Raw genomic sequence first — 17,442 nt, forward strand, 5'->3', positions numbered from 1 at the left:
ATCTAATAGTGATGTATGGTCTTTGATGACTTTGTAAATAAATGATGCCGATGTGCGAACTGTCTGACTGTTATGATCGATGTGAGTCAATAAATACACGTCTAAAAAAATGTCTTATTCTTGCCTCGCTAAAATGTAGAATCTAGATTTAATAAAATCGAATGAAAATCAAATTTAGAATCTAAATATCGAGAGGAAATTTAAACGGAAAGACATTGTCAATTTAATTAATTTTAAATTTACAACTTTGAACTTGAGAAATATCAAAATATAAAAATCACAAATCAAACTATATAAGGACATTAAGGAATATAAGAATTAAAGTTAACAGATTCGAAAGGATGCTTTTCCTTTTAACACCTAGCCGGTATTCTTTGACGCGCTGTTCACTTTTTGCTGGGTATTATACTCGATCCTTCGAAGTATAACTGGTGGCCACTGAGCGGAGCGTGTCTTTTACGATTCTCTCTAATAACTGAACCCTTTCAAACTTCGTTAAGCGGCACAAACAGGACCGGCTCAGTGTGTAGGGCATTAGCGGCAATTTTGTCGGAACCTGTGTGTCACTAGGCCTCCCTGTAATACATGGTAGATCGAAGCCATTCAACGAGCCGCAAGTGTAGATTAGCCGCTCAAAATCGCCTTGATTCAATGACTGAATGGAAGGTCAGTAGCTCTCTCGATAGTCTTGTTGCTTCGTTTCGTTAGTCGGTGTTAAATACTTCCCACGAATGTCTCTCTCGCGTACAGGGTGGTCTTTCTATATTAGCTGATATACATATATACATATATACATATATACATATATATATGAGCCGTATCTCTTTATTACCTCATTTCTTTTTCTTTTCTCCTCATCTTCTACAACAAAGATGAGAAAGGAAATTTTTCGTTTAAGTGTTTAAAGTTATTATCGGTGATTTTGCAAATTAATGTATTACATATATTTTATCAACCCCTACTGGGATGTATCTTTAAGGAATCTGGAAGAAGATATTTTCGTTTCTTCATTGTTAAGAATGAAGATATTTTTATAATTTTTTTTTTAATTTGATTAAAATTAATACTAGTTAGTTAATGGTTGTTTGAGGATTTTTTAAAGTACAATGTTCGATCGTAAACGGGATTAATATTGTCTTTTTCTCTTTCTTCTTTATCTATAGGTACGGTAGGATATAAAATTTGCAATTTTTTAAGTAAAAGATCGAATCGAGATATTTTGTTCTTTTTCCTGTCAAGTGTATTTTGGTAGATTGATTTACATCAATACGAGAAAGAAGTATAGATAAATGTTTATTCGACGGATGCATCTACGATCGATTGATGTCTAATTTTACTACGAAACATCAGTCGTGTGTTTATACTTGAATGAATGTGAAGTTCCGAAGGTGTAACATTAATAAACTTCTACACGTACCATACTTGACTGCCTAGCTATGTTGTTTTACAAATTGAACATTCATAAATTACCGATAACTACCGATCAAAATAACGATATATCGTGTTATTTGTTTGATGAGATTGCAAGAAGACTATTTGTCAGGAACTTTTGCTAAGCAATGAAATTAAATGCAGCAACCAGACTTTTGTCTTTAAAAAAAAAAAAAAAAAAAAAAAAAAAGAAAAGATAGCAGTTTTGCATTCAGAGAAACGATATTTTAATAATAATGCAATGATATAATAGTAAAATACAATGACACAATGGCCAGCAAAATTACGATCAAGCTATCTAATTTCTGTTTATTTCTTCTAAACAAAAAGTTGCTGCCTCTTTTCATAAAAGATAAAATTCGATTAAACAATTAAGATTTTTTTTTAAGAAAAAAAATTAGTAGCAATTCGGATGAAAGAAATAGAGATTAGACAATATAACACTAATACGCGATGTTAAAATTTATATAGAACATTATACGCGATATATAAAACATAATTATAATATTATACAACTTTGAAATTACATAGCAAGCGTAGCATTAGAAAAGATTTAAAGGCAACGTACTGATATCGTAATTTTGCCTCGATTCACCATAGGCGCGATGAATTATTGCATATTAAATAATCCAATTGCGCCTGCACTTTCTCGGATGATATCACTGCTACGGTAAATCTACGGTTTTTATTAGGCACCAGACACGAGCAATATCCGTGTAAATGCGTAAGCAATCGCGCGTATACCAGTACGTTTGCGGTTAGCCGGCTCTATAATTCATGCTGAAATCACTTTGCACATCGTTGACAACTGCTTTCATTATATTTTTCTCCTCACACCGTGTATACTACGTCATTCTGACGCGTCTGTGGTATTTTCTTTCATCGATCGTTGCCATTTCTTTTCTCCTCTTTAATTTTCTCCCCTCCTTCGAGAATTTCTACACTGTGAGCCTATCTGTCACAGCCGTGGATAAATGTCGAGCCGAGGAACAGGAAGATGAGTGTTGCGGCGATGTACGCGAGTAGGAAGCGTGAGGGAATAGTATGTCCGCGAGCCATGAAATATCGAGGCGAAAAGGACACGATCCGCGACTGAGAACGCGATACCATGTGAACCTCATTGCCTCGAAACCGTTACCGCCGCAACATAACGTTGGTTCAACTCTGGAAAAGGTCGTTCGTTAAACAGTCTGACCCTGCAATATCTTTGTTTAAAACGTTTCCGTTGTTGCGTATGTACCGATAAAGTATAAACGCGTGCACGTTGTTAAGTAAAGATATTCGCGAATTTACACGCCAGCCGTGTTTTCTATCTCGAGAGCTCTGAGTCATTAGCTTGTCTTATAATTATTGTTTATTATGATTGCCTCTTGTCTTAGTCACCGTGTTTACTTTCATTCCTTAAACTCTTATCTTGCTAATTACTTCACTCTGCGTATCGGTACCTTGCGTTCTAACAAATTTGCTTATCTTACATCGTATTGCGAAATAGTACAGTATATTGGATTGGCAACTGAGTGATTACGGATTTTGTCAATATCACCTAATGAGAAAATCCGCAATCACTTAGTTGTTAAGCTAATAGTAATAGCAACAATAATAGTAACAATAATAGAAACAATAATAGTAACAATAATAGAAATAATTATAGAAACAATAATAGAAACAATAATAGCAACAATAATAGTAACAATAATAGAAACAATAATAGAAACAAAAATAGAAACAAAAATAGAAACAAAAATAGAAACAAAAAATAGAAACAAAAATAGACACAAAAAAAGAAACAAAAATAGGCACAAAAATAGAAACAAAAATAGAAACAAAAAATAGAAAAAAAATAGGAACAAAAATAGAAACAAAAATAGAAACAATAATAGAAACAATAATAGAATAAAATTTTCAAATTTTCAAATTTTCAAAAATTCAAATTTTCAAAAATTCAAATTTTCAAAAATTCAAATTTTCAAATATTTAAAAATTCAAATTATCAAATTTTTAAAAATTCAAATTTTCAAAAATTCAAATTTTCAAATATTTAAAAATTCAAATTATCAAATTTTTAAAAATTCAAAAATTCAAATTTTTAATTATTTAAAAATTCAAATTTTCAAATTTTTAAAAATTCAAATTTTCAAAAATTCAAATTTTTAAAAATTCATATTTTTAAAAATTCAAATTTTCAAAAATTCAAATTTTTAAATATTTAAAAATTCAAATGTTCAAAAATTCAAATTTTTAAAATTTCAAATTTTCAAATTTTTAAAAATTCGAATTTTCAAATTTTCAAAAATTCAATAATTCAAAAATTCAAAAATTTAAAAATTCAAATTTTCAAATTTTTAAAAATTCAAATTTTCAAATTTTTAAAAATTCAAATTTTCAAAAGTTCAAATTTTTAAATATTTAAAAATTCAAATGTTCAAAAATTCAAATTTTTAAAACTTCAAATTTTCAAATCTTTAAAAATTCGAATTTTCATATTTTCAAAAATTCAAATTTTCAAAAATTCAATACTTCAAAAATTCAAATTTTCAAATTTTTAAAAATTCAAATTTTTAAATATTTAAAAATTCAAATGTTCAAAAATTCAAATTTTTAAAACTTCAAATTTTCAAATTTTTAAAAATTCGAATTTTCAAATTTTCAAAAATTCAAATTTTCAAAAATTCAATAATTCAAAAATTCAAAAATTCAAATTTTCAAATTTTGAAAAATTCAAATTTTCAAAAATTCAAAAATTCAAATTTTAAAAAATTTGAAAGAAAAATAGAAACAAAAATAGACACAAAAATAGAAACAATAATAGAAAGAATAATAGAAACAATAATAGAAACAATAGTAACAATAGTAGCAATAGTCGGTTATCACGGTATAACGGAGAACTTTAGAATTTTTAACGTTCATGTACGTCCGAGTATAAAAGGAAAAACTTAACGAGTAAACGCACGTTAGATTGATTTTTATGAAACAAAAATAGTAACAATAATAGTAACAATAATAGTAACAATGCTAGACGCATTAAGTCGTGTTTCATGTTACTTCATTCATTTACTTATATAATATATAACAAAACAGTATAGAAGATCTCGAAGAAGATAACACTGTTGAAATACAGTAACAGTTGTAATCCCTACAATGTCAATGTACCATCTATCACATCTTTACTTATTCGATAAGAAAAATAATAAAACATTCTAACGAAATAAAACTATAAATATAAATCTAGCTAAAACATTCAACTAGAACCTCAAGCTTTAATATTAACAAATTTGGTATAAATTTCCGCACAAACGTATCTAGAAATGAATTCCAAGCGATAGTCGTATGCAAATAATTCCTAAGATAATTCTAAGCGACTCTACAAATACACAACAAACACAAGAATACACAACTGGCTATTTAAACACGACCACAAACTTCTAAAAATTTGTCCAAAAACAAAAGCAAAAGATTCTCGAACGATATAATCGAATTGTACATTTCTCAAAATTGAATCCCATTAATCATCAACGATACACGTGATATTTCTTTTTCCAACTATACGAAATAGCCTTGAAATTAAACAACGTATCTGTCTGAGTGGAAGTCGCGGCTAGAATCGAGGACACTTGACGTACAGCTTCGCCATGGTGACGATCGTGGAATCGTTCGCTTGTTTATTGCCAAAAGAGCACGGAACGATGGAGAGTAACTTTCGCGTCTCGAATACAAAGAAGAGCGTGACAGAGACGCTTGTGATACGTTTTATTATCGGTACGATCGATGACAAGGATAGGTGAATGGCAGCGTGAAGCAACGGTATAGTTAAATGGTTGGGATGCTTAGTCATCCGGTGTGCAGAAATTCGCGTCGATGACGACTGCTCGAGGTATACCTATGCTTTCAAATAGATGTCAAGGCGGATCTAAATCTGTTTTGCTTAGACTGTACGTGATATGCCCGTCCCGTTCGTAATCGCGAATAATACGCACGTATTGTGTTCATTATCAGTCCTTGCATAACACGCGTTCACCAAGTGCATTCGAACCGCGAGTATTACAGCCAGGAAGATTACCGACACGGATACTGTTACTGCAAATTGTTTTCGTATTCGTATCGATTACGTTTATTGGCAGCGAGAAACGCGAGAAACATGTTGATGCTCGCGATTCTCCTTTCACATTGTATTGTTAGATGAAATAACAGAAAGCATAGTCGGTTTGTAGTTGGATCACGTACGTTCCGTGTCATTTAAAATGGAATAATAGCTACGTCTTGATATCTTTAAGATTTTTATTCGTACATTAATACATTTTTTACGTTTTATCGAAGTTAAATGTATATATATTTATTTTTAACGTGTAATAAATAGAAAGAGAGAGATCGATGTTTTAAAGGTAAATTAAACGTATTTCAAATCGTATAGAACTCGTTATTATTTGTTTAATTCGTATCACGTAATAAATAGAATTTATAAACAAGAATATCGAGAATATTAAAGCGTACGATTTTTAAGTAAAATTGCACGTTCCACGTACGATGGTTCCATTCTGCTGCCTTTTTTTTTTAGATTAATTTAACACTGATGGTTACGTAAATTTGACAAACGTATGACGATTGTATGTAAACTATTTGGATTTGAAGATTATGGCTCTCTTTATGAGTGGGTAATATCTTTCTTATCTTCGTGTGTACTTTTTGCTAAACATATGTGACGTTATGTAAGTTGGAGGGGCATGTGTATGTTTGGGAGTTGGATATTACACCGCTTGTAATAATATTGTGATAGTAATAGCGATATTTTTACCAGAGATTCATTTCTCCAACTTACGCATTTCATAAATAAATCACGCAAAAAGAGGATCTAAGCGATAACGCATAATTTCTGAATAATTCATGCATAAATAAGGAGAGGCAAATGAACAGAATAATTTGTAGCTAGGTTTAATTTAATTCGAAACCTCTCTCTTTCTCTCTCTCTTTCTTTTTCTCGCCTTTTACGTTTAGATAATCGAATGGGAGTTAAAACTCGTTATCCGCCTGCGAAGCGTTGAGACTATCTATATCAATGATTTCAATTTTTCACGAACAGCAGAACAAACAAGTTTGTACATGCGTAACGCAGAATTAATGGAAGCATTTATCCAGTTTTTGCTTGTTATATTTACCATAGAGCGTTAATTAAAATTCTAAATAGAGTACTTTTATCCAGAACGGATGTTGCGACATCGAGTATAGTGGTTGAGATAAGCCTGCAACCCAATTAGGCGAATGACAGAGAACGCGCGATAATTATCGTTGATTATCATTAACGGCTGTCGAATAGTTCGAAGTTTAACTTTATTCTAACGAATTTCACATTTTTCACTGTTCCCAGTCAAATCAACTTCGTTCAACTTGCGATTAAAATAGTAACAGACGTAATAAAACGTTAAGAATATATCAACAACTCGTCCTAATTCAATGGTCGTCAGCCTGCTATGTTTAGTTTCAATTTAACGCGAATTCTACGTTTAGTTCGAATTCTATTCCACGTTCGATTTCGATTCGTTTATGTTCAAGGAATATCGTCACGTGCAGTTTGTAATTTAATTATACAGGAGGTCACGCAATGTCGGAATGACACCACGTAGCACATCGTGCCAAATCGATCAACTCCACTTTCTATCAATTTCTAAATTACATAAGTGTACGTCCAATATGCAATTTTCAAAAAATAAATTACTTACTCTGGCTGGTACTATTGTAAGAAACTCCAACGTGTATAAGCTATTTATCATTCGTGAAAATGGGGAATAACGTTTTTTAGCGCGGAGCTTCATCCTCGGAAAGATTAAGCTGGAAAATTCCGCGGATAATCATCCAACTACGTCTCGGTAGACGTTGCTTCCTTGTAGGATCAATCATCGTTATAATAATCTTCAACTTGGCTAATATCATTAGGTCGTTATACCGGTGCGATTATTGTAATTTCAAAGTGTTTAATTTTACTTGCAATCGCAAAGTTCATCAACGGGTACGTACAATTTATCGAAGAAGTTTCAAAGTTTCGTAAACGACAAGAAATAACAATTCGACGGGGGAGTATATTTAGCTTGAAGTTAAACAAAAAGTGGAACAAGAGTAAAATGCACGTTACAGCGTTGGAAACGGCTGGAAATGTCGGAGCGATTACCCGCCAAAATTTCACCCCTTGTCTGCTATTCAACGAGGCGATAAAACGGTGTGTGAGTTCTTGGAAAGGCAATCCGTGAGCCATGCCAATAGCTCCAAAAACACACGGTACCTCGCATATTTCTAAATATTACCGGCTGCCCCTGTGGTCAGCAATAAATTCGAGGCACAATCACCGGCGAATGATCATGAAACTTCAACCAGTGCGTAAAATATATGCAACAGCGGTGAGCTCGAGCGTAGTCCGGCTACATAAATAATGACCACGTGTGATCCCGTGCGAGTAGCTACAGTTGTTACAACCTGCTCACCGTATTGCCTCGTTTTGCTTAAAAGCGAGCCTGACAATTATCTTAATAGCTGACTCGGTCGAGGCGAGGTATTTCCAGGTAGCGGAGGCGAGGCATCTCACGATTTTCATCGAGTAAACAGCGAAGGATAACAGCGTCAGCGTTCCACCGGCTGCTACGCCGTAATTTCACCACGTCGGTTTATTCCTGATTTTTCCGCCCCTTTTCGCCTCGCGTTGCCATCTCATATTAGATAGTAGCGATAGATAGCACGAACGATGGATCCTCGGTAGCTTATCGGCCCATGGTTATCGAAAATTATGGAAACTCGTTGCTCGGCAAACGCAATGCGCGACAGATAAGAGAACTGCTGTTCAATTTTCGAATTATCGTAGCCACGGTTGATCGTCCGCTCGCTTGTGGAATCGTTCCCAGTGAAAAAGAAACATTGAATCGACGCAACCGGTAATCTTTGCTCGATATCTGGCTGAAATGTGACGCAACAGCGTTGGTGATCGGCGAATTATGAAAATCGACTCGTTGACTTATTATGCCTGGGTTCGGCCAGTAATCGCAACTGATAAAGTTGTACTTACGTACGTTCCGTTGAAACAGGGTGTGCCTTTTAATGTGCTGTATAATCTTTCAGCGTGGCGTTTCTAAGCTCGTACAAGGTGGGAGGAGACGCCAGTTGTTAGGCGGCTTTGATTAAGTGTTTTGTAGGGATTTTTTTATCGATTACTCGTGGCAATTGCGACAGCGACGATAAGCATAGGTAAGATCGTTGAGGATATAAGCAGAGGATACGAGGTTGAGATTTCTGCTAACAAACGTAAGCATATTTCCAATAAGATGTACGAATCAACGAAGATAATCGAACGATAAAGGAATTTTAAACGGAGATCTTGTTAACCAGATTTTCTAATAGGCGAAACGATCTTCCAAAATCTTTGTCTTTGTTGAAAGAATTTTTTTGCAATATTCGGTCGTGTACCTAGTGATAGAACGCTATCCAAATATGTCAAATATGAATCACGAGTTACAACGTGGATTACGATTCAAGTTATAACGTTGTCACGTTGTTTATAGTTCCACAGCGAAAGATAAATTTCGCACCTGCTTGTTTCGACATTTTTCGTGCGTCAGCGTTAATCGAATAATAAACCTTCGATCGATAGTTCAACGTTTCGTCATGTTTTTACATCGATTAAAATGCAGACGGAGCACGTGTCAAACGTGCTGTCAGACGATTGTCAAACAAGGAAGGAGTGCACATATTTTGAATCGCGCAGTACCGTAGTTAGCGCACCAGCGCGCACGAGCAACAAATTTAGTTATCATTACACGGATAGTCATCGCGTAATACGATGTCTCGTTTATGTCAAGGACGATGTATGTATCGCTATTCGCAACGAGCGCCATAAATCTCCTTTCTACTTATGCACGTACGATGACACTCGGAATTAGCAAGTTCGGTCACGTTCCTTTAAGGAAGTGTCAATTGTTGTTCTGTACGTTTATGGAAAATCTATCTAATGATAACGAGGATCTAAAAATTGAAAAAAGAAGACACTTTCATTTTAGATGAAGTCTTAAGCAAATTGTTCGCAAATGGCCTTTATACATATTTACACAATGCTTTGAAATAATTCGAAACTTTCTTCTTTTTCTCAATTATTTATAATTAGCTCGATTATTTTTATCATTAGCTTGAAATTATGTGCGTATCGTGTGTTGTATGAACCGGCAACAATAAAACTGAAATATTTTACAGCGTAACGGTATTCGCGCTGAGTTAACGCGATTGGCCTTGAACAACACAAGTGTACAAGCTTATGCGTGTGAGGACATTGCGAGAAAATATTTGGCGTGTAACGCTACTGTCGTTGATATAATAAAATCGGGAATTATTATCTTCGCAGATTTCTATTAATTCGTGCGTCATAACGTCAAATCCTAATCTGACTCAAGCGAAACTTGAGACACGAGTACATAGAATCCGATGCATCATTGATTTAACGATCTCACCGTATTTCTTCCGCTTACTGTATTAATTAAGCAATCTTTCGAGCGAGTACATAGTCGTATTCCAAGCAGTCGTGTAGCGTTACATCATGTTGTACTGCATACATATAAATAGCTACGCGCGGTAGCGTGAGAAGTAATATGCACGTTATGTTAGATATATATACACAAACACACATTGAAAGAATTTGGGAAATAAAGAAAAAATTATGCCCTTAGTTCGTCTCGAGTTTCATTTAGATTTATCTTAACTTTGAAAGAAGTAGGAAATAAATGGACTGAAGATTTTTATGCATTTCTGATAAATCGAAAGATGCAAAAATGTAGCTATAGATATATAGAATATACAGGACGCGGTCGAGTAACATGTACAAGCGAATACGAGGTGATTTCTTACGAAAAAACGAAGGGAAAAATATAGAATAAAATTTTCTCCTTTCAAATTTAGTTTTCGAGAGAATTTTGGGTATTCGTTGGATATATATGAATTCGGCTAAGTATCGACTAGACAGGAGTAAATAATTACGAGGCTATTCTACGTGCGAAAATAAGTGAACAAATTTGGAACAAAATTTTTCCATTTAAAGTTGCATCATCACGAAAGTAGAGTCTGCTCGTGTTTATAGATAATAATCGATCCAATATACGCGGATGGTACATTTTCAAATTTGCTTTGCTCAGGAACCGAGCGTCTTATGAACATATTTTATTCTACATTTTCGACCTATTTTCACACGTAGAATAACATCCTACCGATGATTTTCTACTGTACAGTCATGTCCAAGTATACTCGGTAAATTTTCAAACTCGACTTTCTCGAAAACTAAGCGTCGAACAGAAAAATTTGATTCTATTGGATTGGCAACTAAGTGACTGCGGATTTTGTCAATACCGTCTAATGAGAAAATCCGCAATCACATAGTTGCCAACTCAGTATCATGAGAAAAATTCTTTAGTTCCATTCTACGCGTACAATTTTATCGTACTGGCTCGAGGTCATACGTGTAAACTTCAGCTGCGATTGAAACATTTTTCCTTGAAATTCGCCAATATCTCCGACGTCATTTGAAAACAATTCGCGTGACGCCAACAGGACGTAGCGTCATTCGCCTTCGCGAGCAATGACACGATACAAACGTGGCGTCATCACCGATCAAAGAAATTGAATAAAAATGGCACAGGCGGCGATCGACATCTGATGGTCCGTTTTCTGTTTGCAGTGAGTGGTGTGGTGCTGATGTTTTTCCTGTTCGGCAAGCCGTACAAGCGGGGATTCTTCTGCAATGACGAGTCGTTATATCATCCGTTCCACACGTCGACTGTAACAAGCGTGATGCTCTACGTCATTGGTCTTTTACTTCCTATATGCACGGTGAGTCACCTGCTGTGATTCTTCATTTCCCTGGTCCGAAAAGAAGCGTCAGACGATACCTCGACGATGTCGCTATCGTTTTTCTTATGGTCGCTATATTTTGTACGAGGTGTTTCTTAAACATACAAGGGGACACGCAGTGTGTGAGAAACGCCGACAGGATGAATTTAAATCTTGAAAATGATACTGTTGACGCGGCAGCAATGCCGAAAACAGCTGACTACCATGTTGACTGAATAGGCTTTTTAAAAGCAAGTTTATATTTTTTAGGATTCTTTTGATGGTGTATTTTAACATTGTTACGGTCTTTAGCGCTTTAGTATGAAAGAATTAGAATGTAAACGAGGGAATTTTATAAGGAAGACAGGTATTTGTATTTCTACGCGACAAATATTTTATTTTATTTACAAATTATATATATATATACATACTAATTGTATATTGTGGTGATATTCTATGAGGAAAGGTGATATTCTAATTCTAAATTACCAGAGTTCTGTATTCTGTACTTAATTCGTTTTAATTATTGCAGTGGTTATTGTAGTTTAATGCTATTGAAATAAGAGAAATAAGAAAATTGTATATTGTGGTGATATTTTATGAGGAAAGGTGATATTCTAATTCTAAATTACCAGAGTTCTGTATTCTGTACTTAATTCGTTTTAATTATTGCAGTGGTTATTGTAGTTTAATGCTATTGAAATAAGAGAAATAAGAAAATTGTATATTGTGGTGATATTTTATGAGGAAAGGTGATATTCTAATTCTAAATTATCAGAGTTCTGTATTCTGTACTTAATTCGTTTTAATTATTGCAGTAGTTATTGTAGTTTAATGCTATTGAAATAAGAGAAATAAGAAAATTGTATATTGTGGTGATATTTTATGAGGAAAGGTGATATTCTAATTCTAAATTATCAGAGTTCTGTATTCTGTACTTAATTCGTTTTAATTATTGCAGTGGTTATTGTAGTTTAATGCTATTGAAATAAGAGAAATAAGAAAATTGTATATTGTGGTGATATTTTATGAGGAAAGGTGATATTCTAATTCTAAATTATCAGAGTTCTGTATTCTGTATTTAATTCGTTTTAATTATTGCAGTGGCTATTGTAGTTCAATGCTATTGAAATAAGAGAAATAGGAAACGAAGTAAATATTTCACAGATTAATTTTAAGATTAAAGGATACACTTTTTGGATTTATTTTTGCAACGTTGTTTACGGATAAGACGGAACAAATATTTGATATCTTCTTGTTTGCCAAACTTAAAGTTTTTTTACATGCCAGTTAATTGGATTTTGATATTTGTTTATGGAATACCGATGATCTTTCCCCTTTCAAGGCCTCTTCGTAATATCCATTTATTAATTCATTTGCCCACTACTGTGTTTTTTATCTTATCGACAACAGAAGAACTCATTGTAGGGGGAATGTAATAGAATATACATATTATTCGAGTGAATAAAGGGGCACAACTATTGAAGTAAACGGTTAATAGACTGCAAGCTACTTTTTTAAATAATAATTGGAAAACGAAAAAGATAGCAGACTTGAATTTTCCGGGTTATTTATTTTCCTTTGGGTAATGAAAATTGGCATTTACGAAGTTCAACGAAAACAATGTTCATCTATTTCACTTGATAAATTAAATATTTTTTGAAAAGATCAACAGGTAAGGAATCATTCCAGGTGATAGTCTTTAATGACTCAGCTTGTGTATCGTAATTAATTTAAGCCAGTTCAGTTAATTATTCATTCATTACGTAATAAACTTTCGAATAATCAAAATTCTACGAAGATATTCAGAAATGTTATGCTTGCGAATTTTTTTTTAAGGAATAGCTAATAAAATTTTAAGGAGATAAGCTTCAAATATAGTTATGTGTCATCGTAAAAAATTGAGAGATAAAATATGACTCTGTTTTTACATTTTTTCACCCGTGCGCAATTTTTAGCAATGATATCTAATGTTATGATATTTTACGTAACAGTGTTCCATGCAAAATGAATCATCGACGGAGGTCAATATTTGATGTTCCACTTAACGTTATCTTTAAAATTTGCCAACGGTATCTGATTTTTAACCGTAATTCCGTTTTATTATCATAATCTCTATCTGGAAATCGTAGAAATAAAATTTAATAAATCGAAAACTCATACCACCTACGATCCATTTTAAAAGAATTTCAGGTCTATGAAATTATATAAAAATTTCGCTGAAAAAAAGTAATTCTCTAGTTAACGAAGCATGAATCGTTTTTTGGTCGAAAAAAAAGTAATTAGGAGGTCATCAGGGAAAAAAAGTGTTTGATAATAAAATATTTAGATAATAAGAGCATTCGAATTATGTGAGTTTTGATAATGAAGGTTTCACTGTTTTTGATTATCAATGAGCGACGATAATGGCATCCGTTGATAAGTTATTCAGTCATAATTTTTCTCGTAATCGTAGTATTTTTCGATGTTTCTTCCATTTGTTTGCGTAACTTTTGTATAAACAAAATTAATCGTACGCATGATTATGAAACTCGCACGTTACGTATTTCTTCTCATAATTTCCTAATCTTTCTTTAAAATTCCCCTCTTTAATTGTATTATACTTTTTCTATTTATCTTTTTTATTCAAAAGACAAGATTTTATATAATATACTAAAATTTGAAACCGGTTTCACCAGGAACAAATATGCCTATCGTTTAGTTAATTAAAATTGATAAATGGGCTCTGAATATTATGAGATACTTAAAGGCGTGCAAATGTACTGTATAGTATTGGTTGGCAACTAAGTGATTGCGAATTTTGTCAATATCACCTAATGACAAAATCTGCAATCGCTTAGTTGCCAACTCAATAAGATATAGTACAGCAACGATAATAGCAAGCATACGAAAGACATATAAAAGGTTCGATGTATAGCGATTACGATACGTGAAACAAACGAAATTAATTTCCTCCACTTATATCGATATAAATATAAATTTGCGTAAATATTCACGGAGAATGTACAATATGAAAGCAGAATGTTGCGTATGTGAAATATCGAGCGTGAAATGGTTAAAGACTGAAATGTACTCCATGTCGAAAAAGACCCTGTCGTCTTCCAGATGTACACAGATTTGTGACGCTCCTCGAAGTAGTTGAGATGTCGGCAAGTGGTAGTCTCGCGAGGAAATAAAAAAAAAAGCTTCCTATCTTTTTATCTAATTTCCTGACGACACCGCCGCCACAGCTGTTCTTTATCTGTTTCTTGCTCTCGCCTTTGCCAGATACGATCCTCCGCGTACATCTAATATATCGCTAGATATTTTCGACGTGCTTCTCAAGCTCCTGTCGACGAGCCATCAGTCCACGAAAGAAACATACTTGGAAAGCGAGAAAGAGTTAACAAAAAAAAAAAGAAAAAGAAAAAAAAGAAAGAAACGACTAGAGGAGGAAAGTAGAAAGAGCCGAGCGAAAACGCGTATATAGGTGTAAGATTGAGACGAAGACACGTATACATATAGGTGTGACCGCATAAGGATGTCGGCACATGTGGGATGCAACGACGAAAGAAGTGCATTCGTTAAGTTTCGGTGGTCGTGGGAATCGATTTACGGTATCTGGAAGTGGTGCACGTGCACACTGATGTATTTTTGCCGAGCGAGGGCAGAAGAGACTGCATCCTCTATTTGCATCCTTGGAAACTGCACTCGGGCCAGGCTCGGGCTACCAAGGGGTCGTTACCCACTAAAGGAAACTGAACAGATGCGTGTGTGTCCCCGGGGGCCTTCTCTTCGTTGCTTCGTCGAATATTTTCATATTTCCTCCACGTAGTCTCCTATACATAGGATTATGGCGGAAAATCGTTCGAATTCCATAGATAGTTGCATGGTATTTATAGATGTTTGCACGATATGTCTTACAACATTATAGTTATCTTCAGCGATGCGTGATACGGATATCTGTAAACGAGAATCGAAAATTATCGACGAGTAGTTTGGATCTTTCTTTTTTTCTCCAAAGCCAGCGTCGAATTGCGGAATTGGGTATGATTTTTGGAATATGCAACGAAGTAGATCTTCATGGGTATCGTTAGAAAAATAGAAAGCGTTGCAACAGTTGCAGATATATCTTCTCTGGATATGTTACCGTGTATCGTACGAAACATTTTGCAATTTCTTTGATACCGTTATGAGATCGTCGCGATTGCCTTATGTAGGGTAGGCCAAGGTTGAAAATAACAATTTCAGGTCAGGATAAAATTTCGTCAAAACCGCGTTTGTCAATATACGGGGAAATTTAAACACGCAACAATGTATAAAATATTCGAAACGTATTACTCCGTGCAACATTTGATGGATGAGAGAAATGTCCATGTAGGTTCCATTTCTCCAGTTATATCGACAAAAATTTAAATTTACAAAAGCGTTCCATATGTAAGTTTCACTTGTATCGCATTATAAAGAATTATATTAAAACCGCGGCAAATTCAGCGAAGTCTACTCCGACGATAGCATTCCTCGGTAACGAGCAAGTCTCTCAGACACACAAAGAAAGCATGACAGATCGAATCCTTTATTTATTCAACCCTCGATATCTCCTCGATCTTATTCAACGCTCGCAAACTCCGTCCTGTCGATATCTTGATACCGAGTTACGACGTCCTACCATCGCTGCACAAAAGCTCTTCTTATTCACGTTTCCATGGAATTCGAAGGTATTCTCAAGCGACCAACGCGAGCGAAGGATATCGCGATCGTCGTTCACGATATCGTTCCGGATGCATGCGCGTGTCTGCAAATTTCCGGAGGCAGCCTATGTCTGAAACGTGTCAGGGCCTATTTTACTTTGGCTTTGCGGCTCGTCGTACGCACGATGTTCGAATTAACGCTGTCACCGCGGGCAACGCGTTACTTCAATCCTCTTTGCTCTTCTTCGCTTCTCTATGCTTCGCTTTAGTCGAACAGTCGATGGAACACGAGAGTAGAAGGACGCTTAGAGATTCTTGAAACTGTGTGGCAAGTGGCAAGACGCTTCTTCGACCCTCTTTGTACCTTCTTAAGCCATGGTCACAGTGAGTACGTGTTTTGACGTATTGTTTCCTGCAAATCTATAGATTCTTACGACAGCAACTGTAGAAGTGTAAGTAAGTATATCGTCAGAATAATCAAGTATATAGATTAGATGTACGAGAGCGATTATATCGTTCTTCAATTGTTCGATCATCGTGTTTCATTTATTAGAATGACAGTTTGTTAGAAGACGGATCCACTGTAATCATAGGATAAATTAGAGCAATCAAATATGTATATATATATATATATATATATTATATATAGATTATTATCAATTCTATTTGCATTTCGATCTTCAGACGTTTCATTCGGAACACAGATACACTGTAACCATAGCAAGCCAGCAAGCAACAAGCATCGGACCAATTACATATCTTCGTATGTATATAGGTACATAGACTCTTACGAGTGTAAGCATCTCAGTCTTCAGACGTTTCATTCGTCAGAACACGCGTCCACTGAAACCGTAGCCTAAGTCACGTCAATCAAATATGCATATTACATTCTTATCGGTGTACGTATTCGATCCTTCTGATGTTCTATTCGTGGAAGAACTCTATCCACGCTGTAATCGTAGCCTAAATCGGGCCGACCAAACACTCTATATATAGATTTCTATGAGTACATGCATTTCTGTCATCGAATATTTCATTCGCAGTTCCCTATATGTACAACGTATCAAAGGGAACTTCAGTTTCATACTTTGCGCAGCGTAGCACAGCTTAGCTTAGCTTTCCAATGGGTCCCTGGATTCTATGTTCTTTGCACGTTCGGTTTAAACGCGCCTTAAGAGAACACACTGGATGAAACACCAGAATCGAAGGACCCCTGCAGAACGCTTGGAAATTCCTGAAACCGCGCGGTAAGACGCTTCTTCGTTTCTCTTTGCTTGTTTTTGGCCAACAGTCGATGGAACAGCGGAGCCCGAGGACGTTCAGAGATTCTTGAAACCGCGTTGCCTGCGTCCATTCCGTTGCGTCGACTGCCAGTCAACCTTTCCGAGTGGTAATCACGCTACAAAAGGGTTCTGTAATAACGTAATGAGAAAGATTAAAGGGTGTCGTGCTCCCTAAGCCTTTTTCGTTCGCCGTTTTCTCGGTGATAGACACCCCC

General features: G+C 34.9%; 1 protein-coding gene across 1 annotated transcript in view; it reads left to right on the forward strand.

Moving 5' to 3' along the window:
• LOC100645226 (putative phosphatidate phosphatase) overlaps positions 1–17,442 on the forward strand; it is a 54,291-nt gene that overhangs the window by 5,088 nt on the left and 31,761 nt on the right. The window contains exon 2 of the mRNA XM_048410233.1: positions 11,123–11,274. Coding sequence (XP_048266190.1) covers positions 11,123–11,274 — 152 coding nt within the window. The remainder of the gene's footprint in view (positions 1–11,122; positions 11,275–17,442) is intronic.

The sequence above is a fragment of the Bombus terrestris genome, chromosome 11, assembly GCF_910591885.1.
Source record: "Bombus terrestris chromosome 11, iyBomTerr1.2, whole genome shotgun sequence".
Classification (NCBI taxonomy): domain Eukaryota; kingdom Metazoa; phylum Arthropoda; class Insecta; order Hymenoptera; family Apidae; genus Bombus; species Bombus terrestris.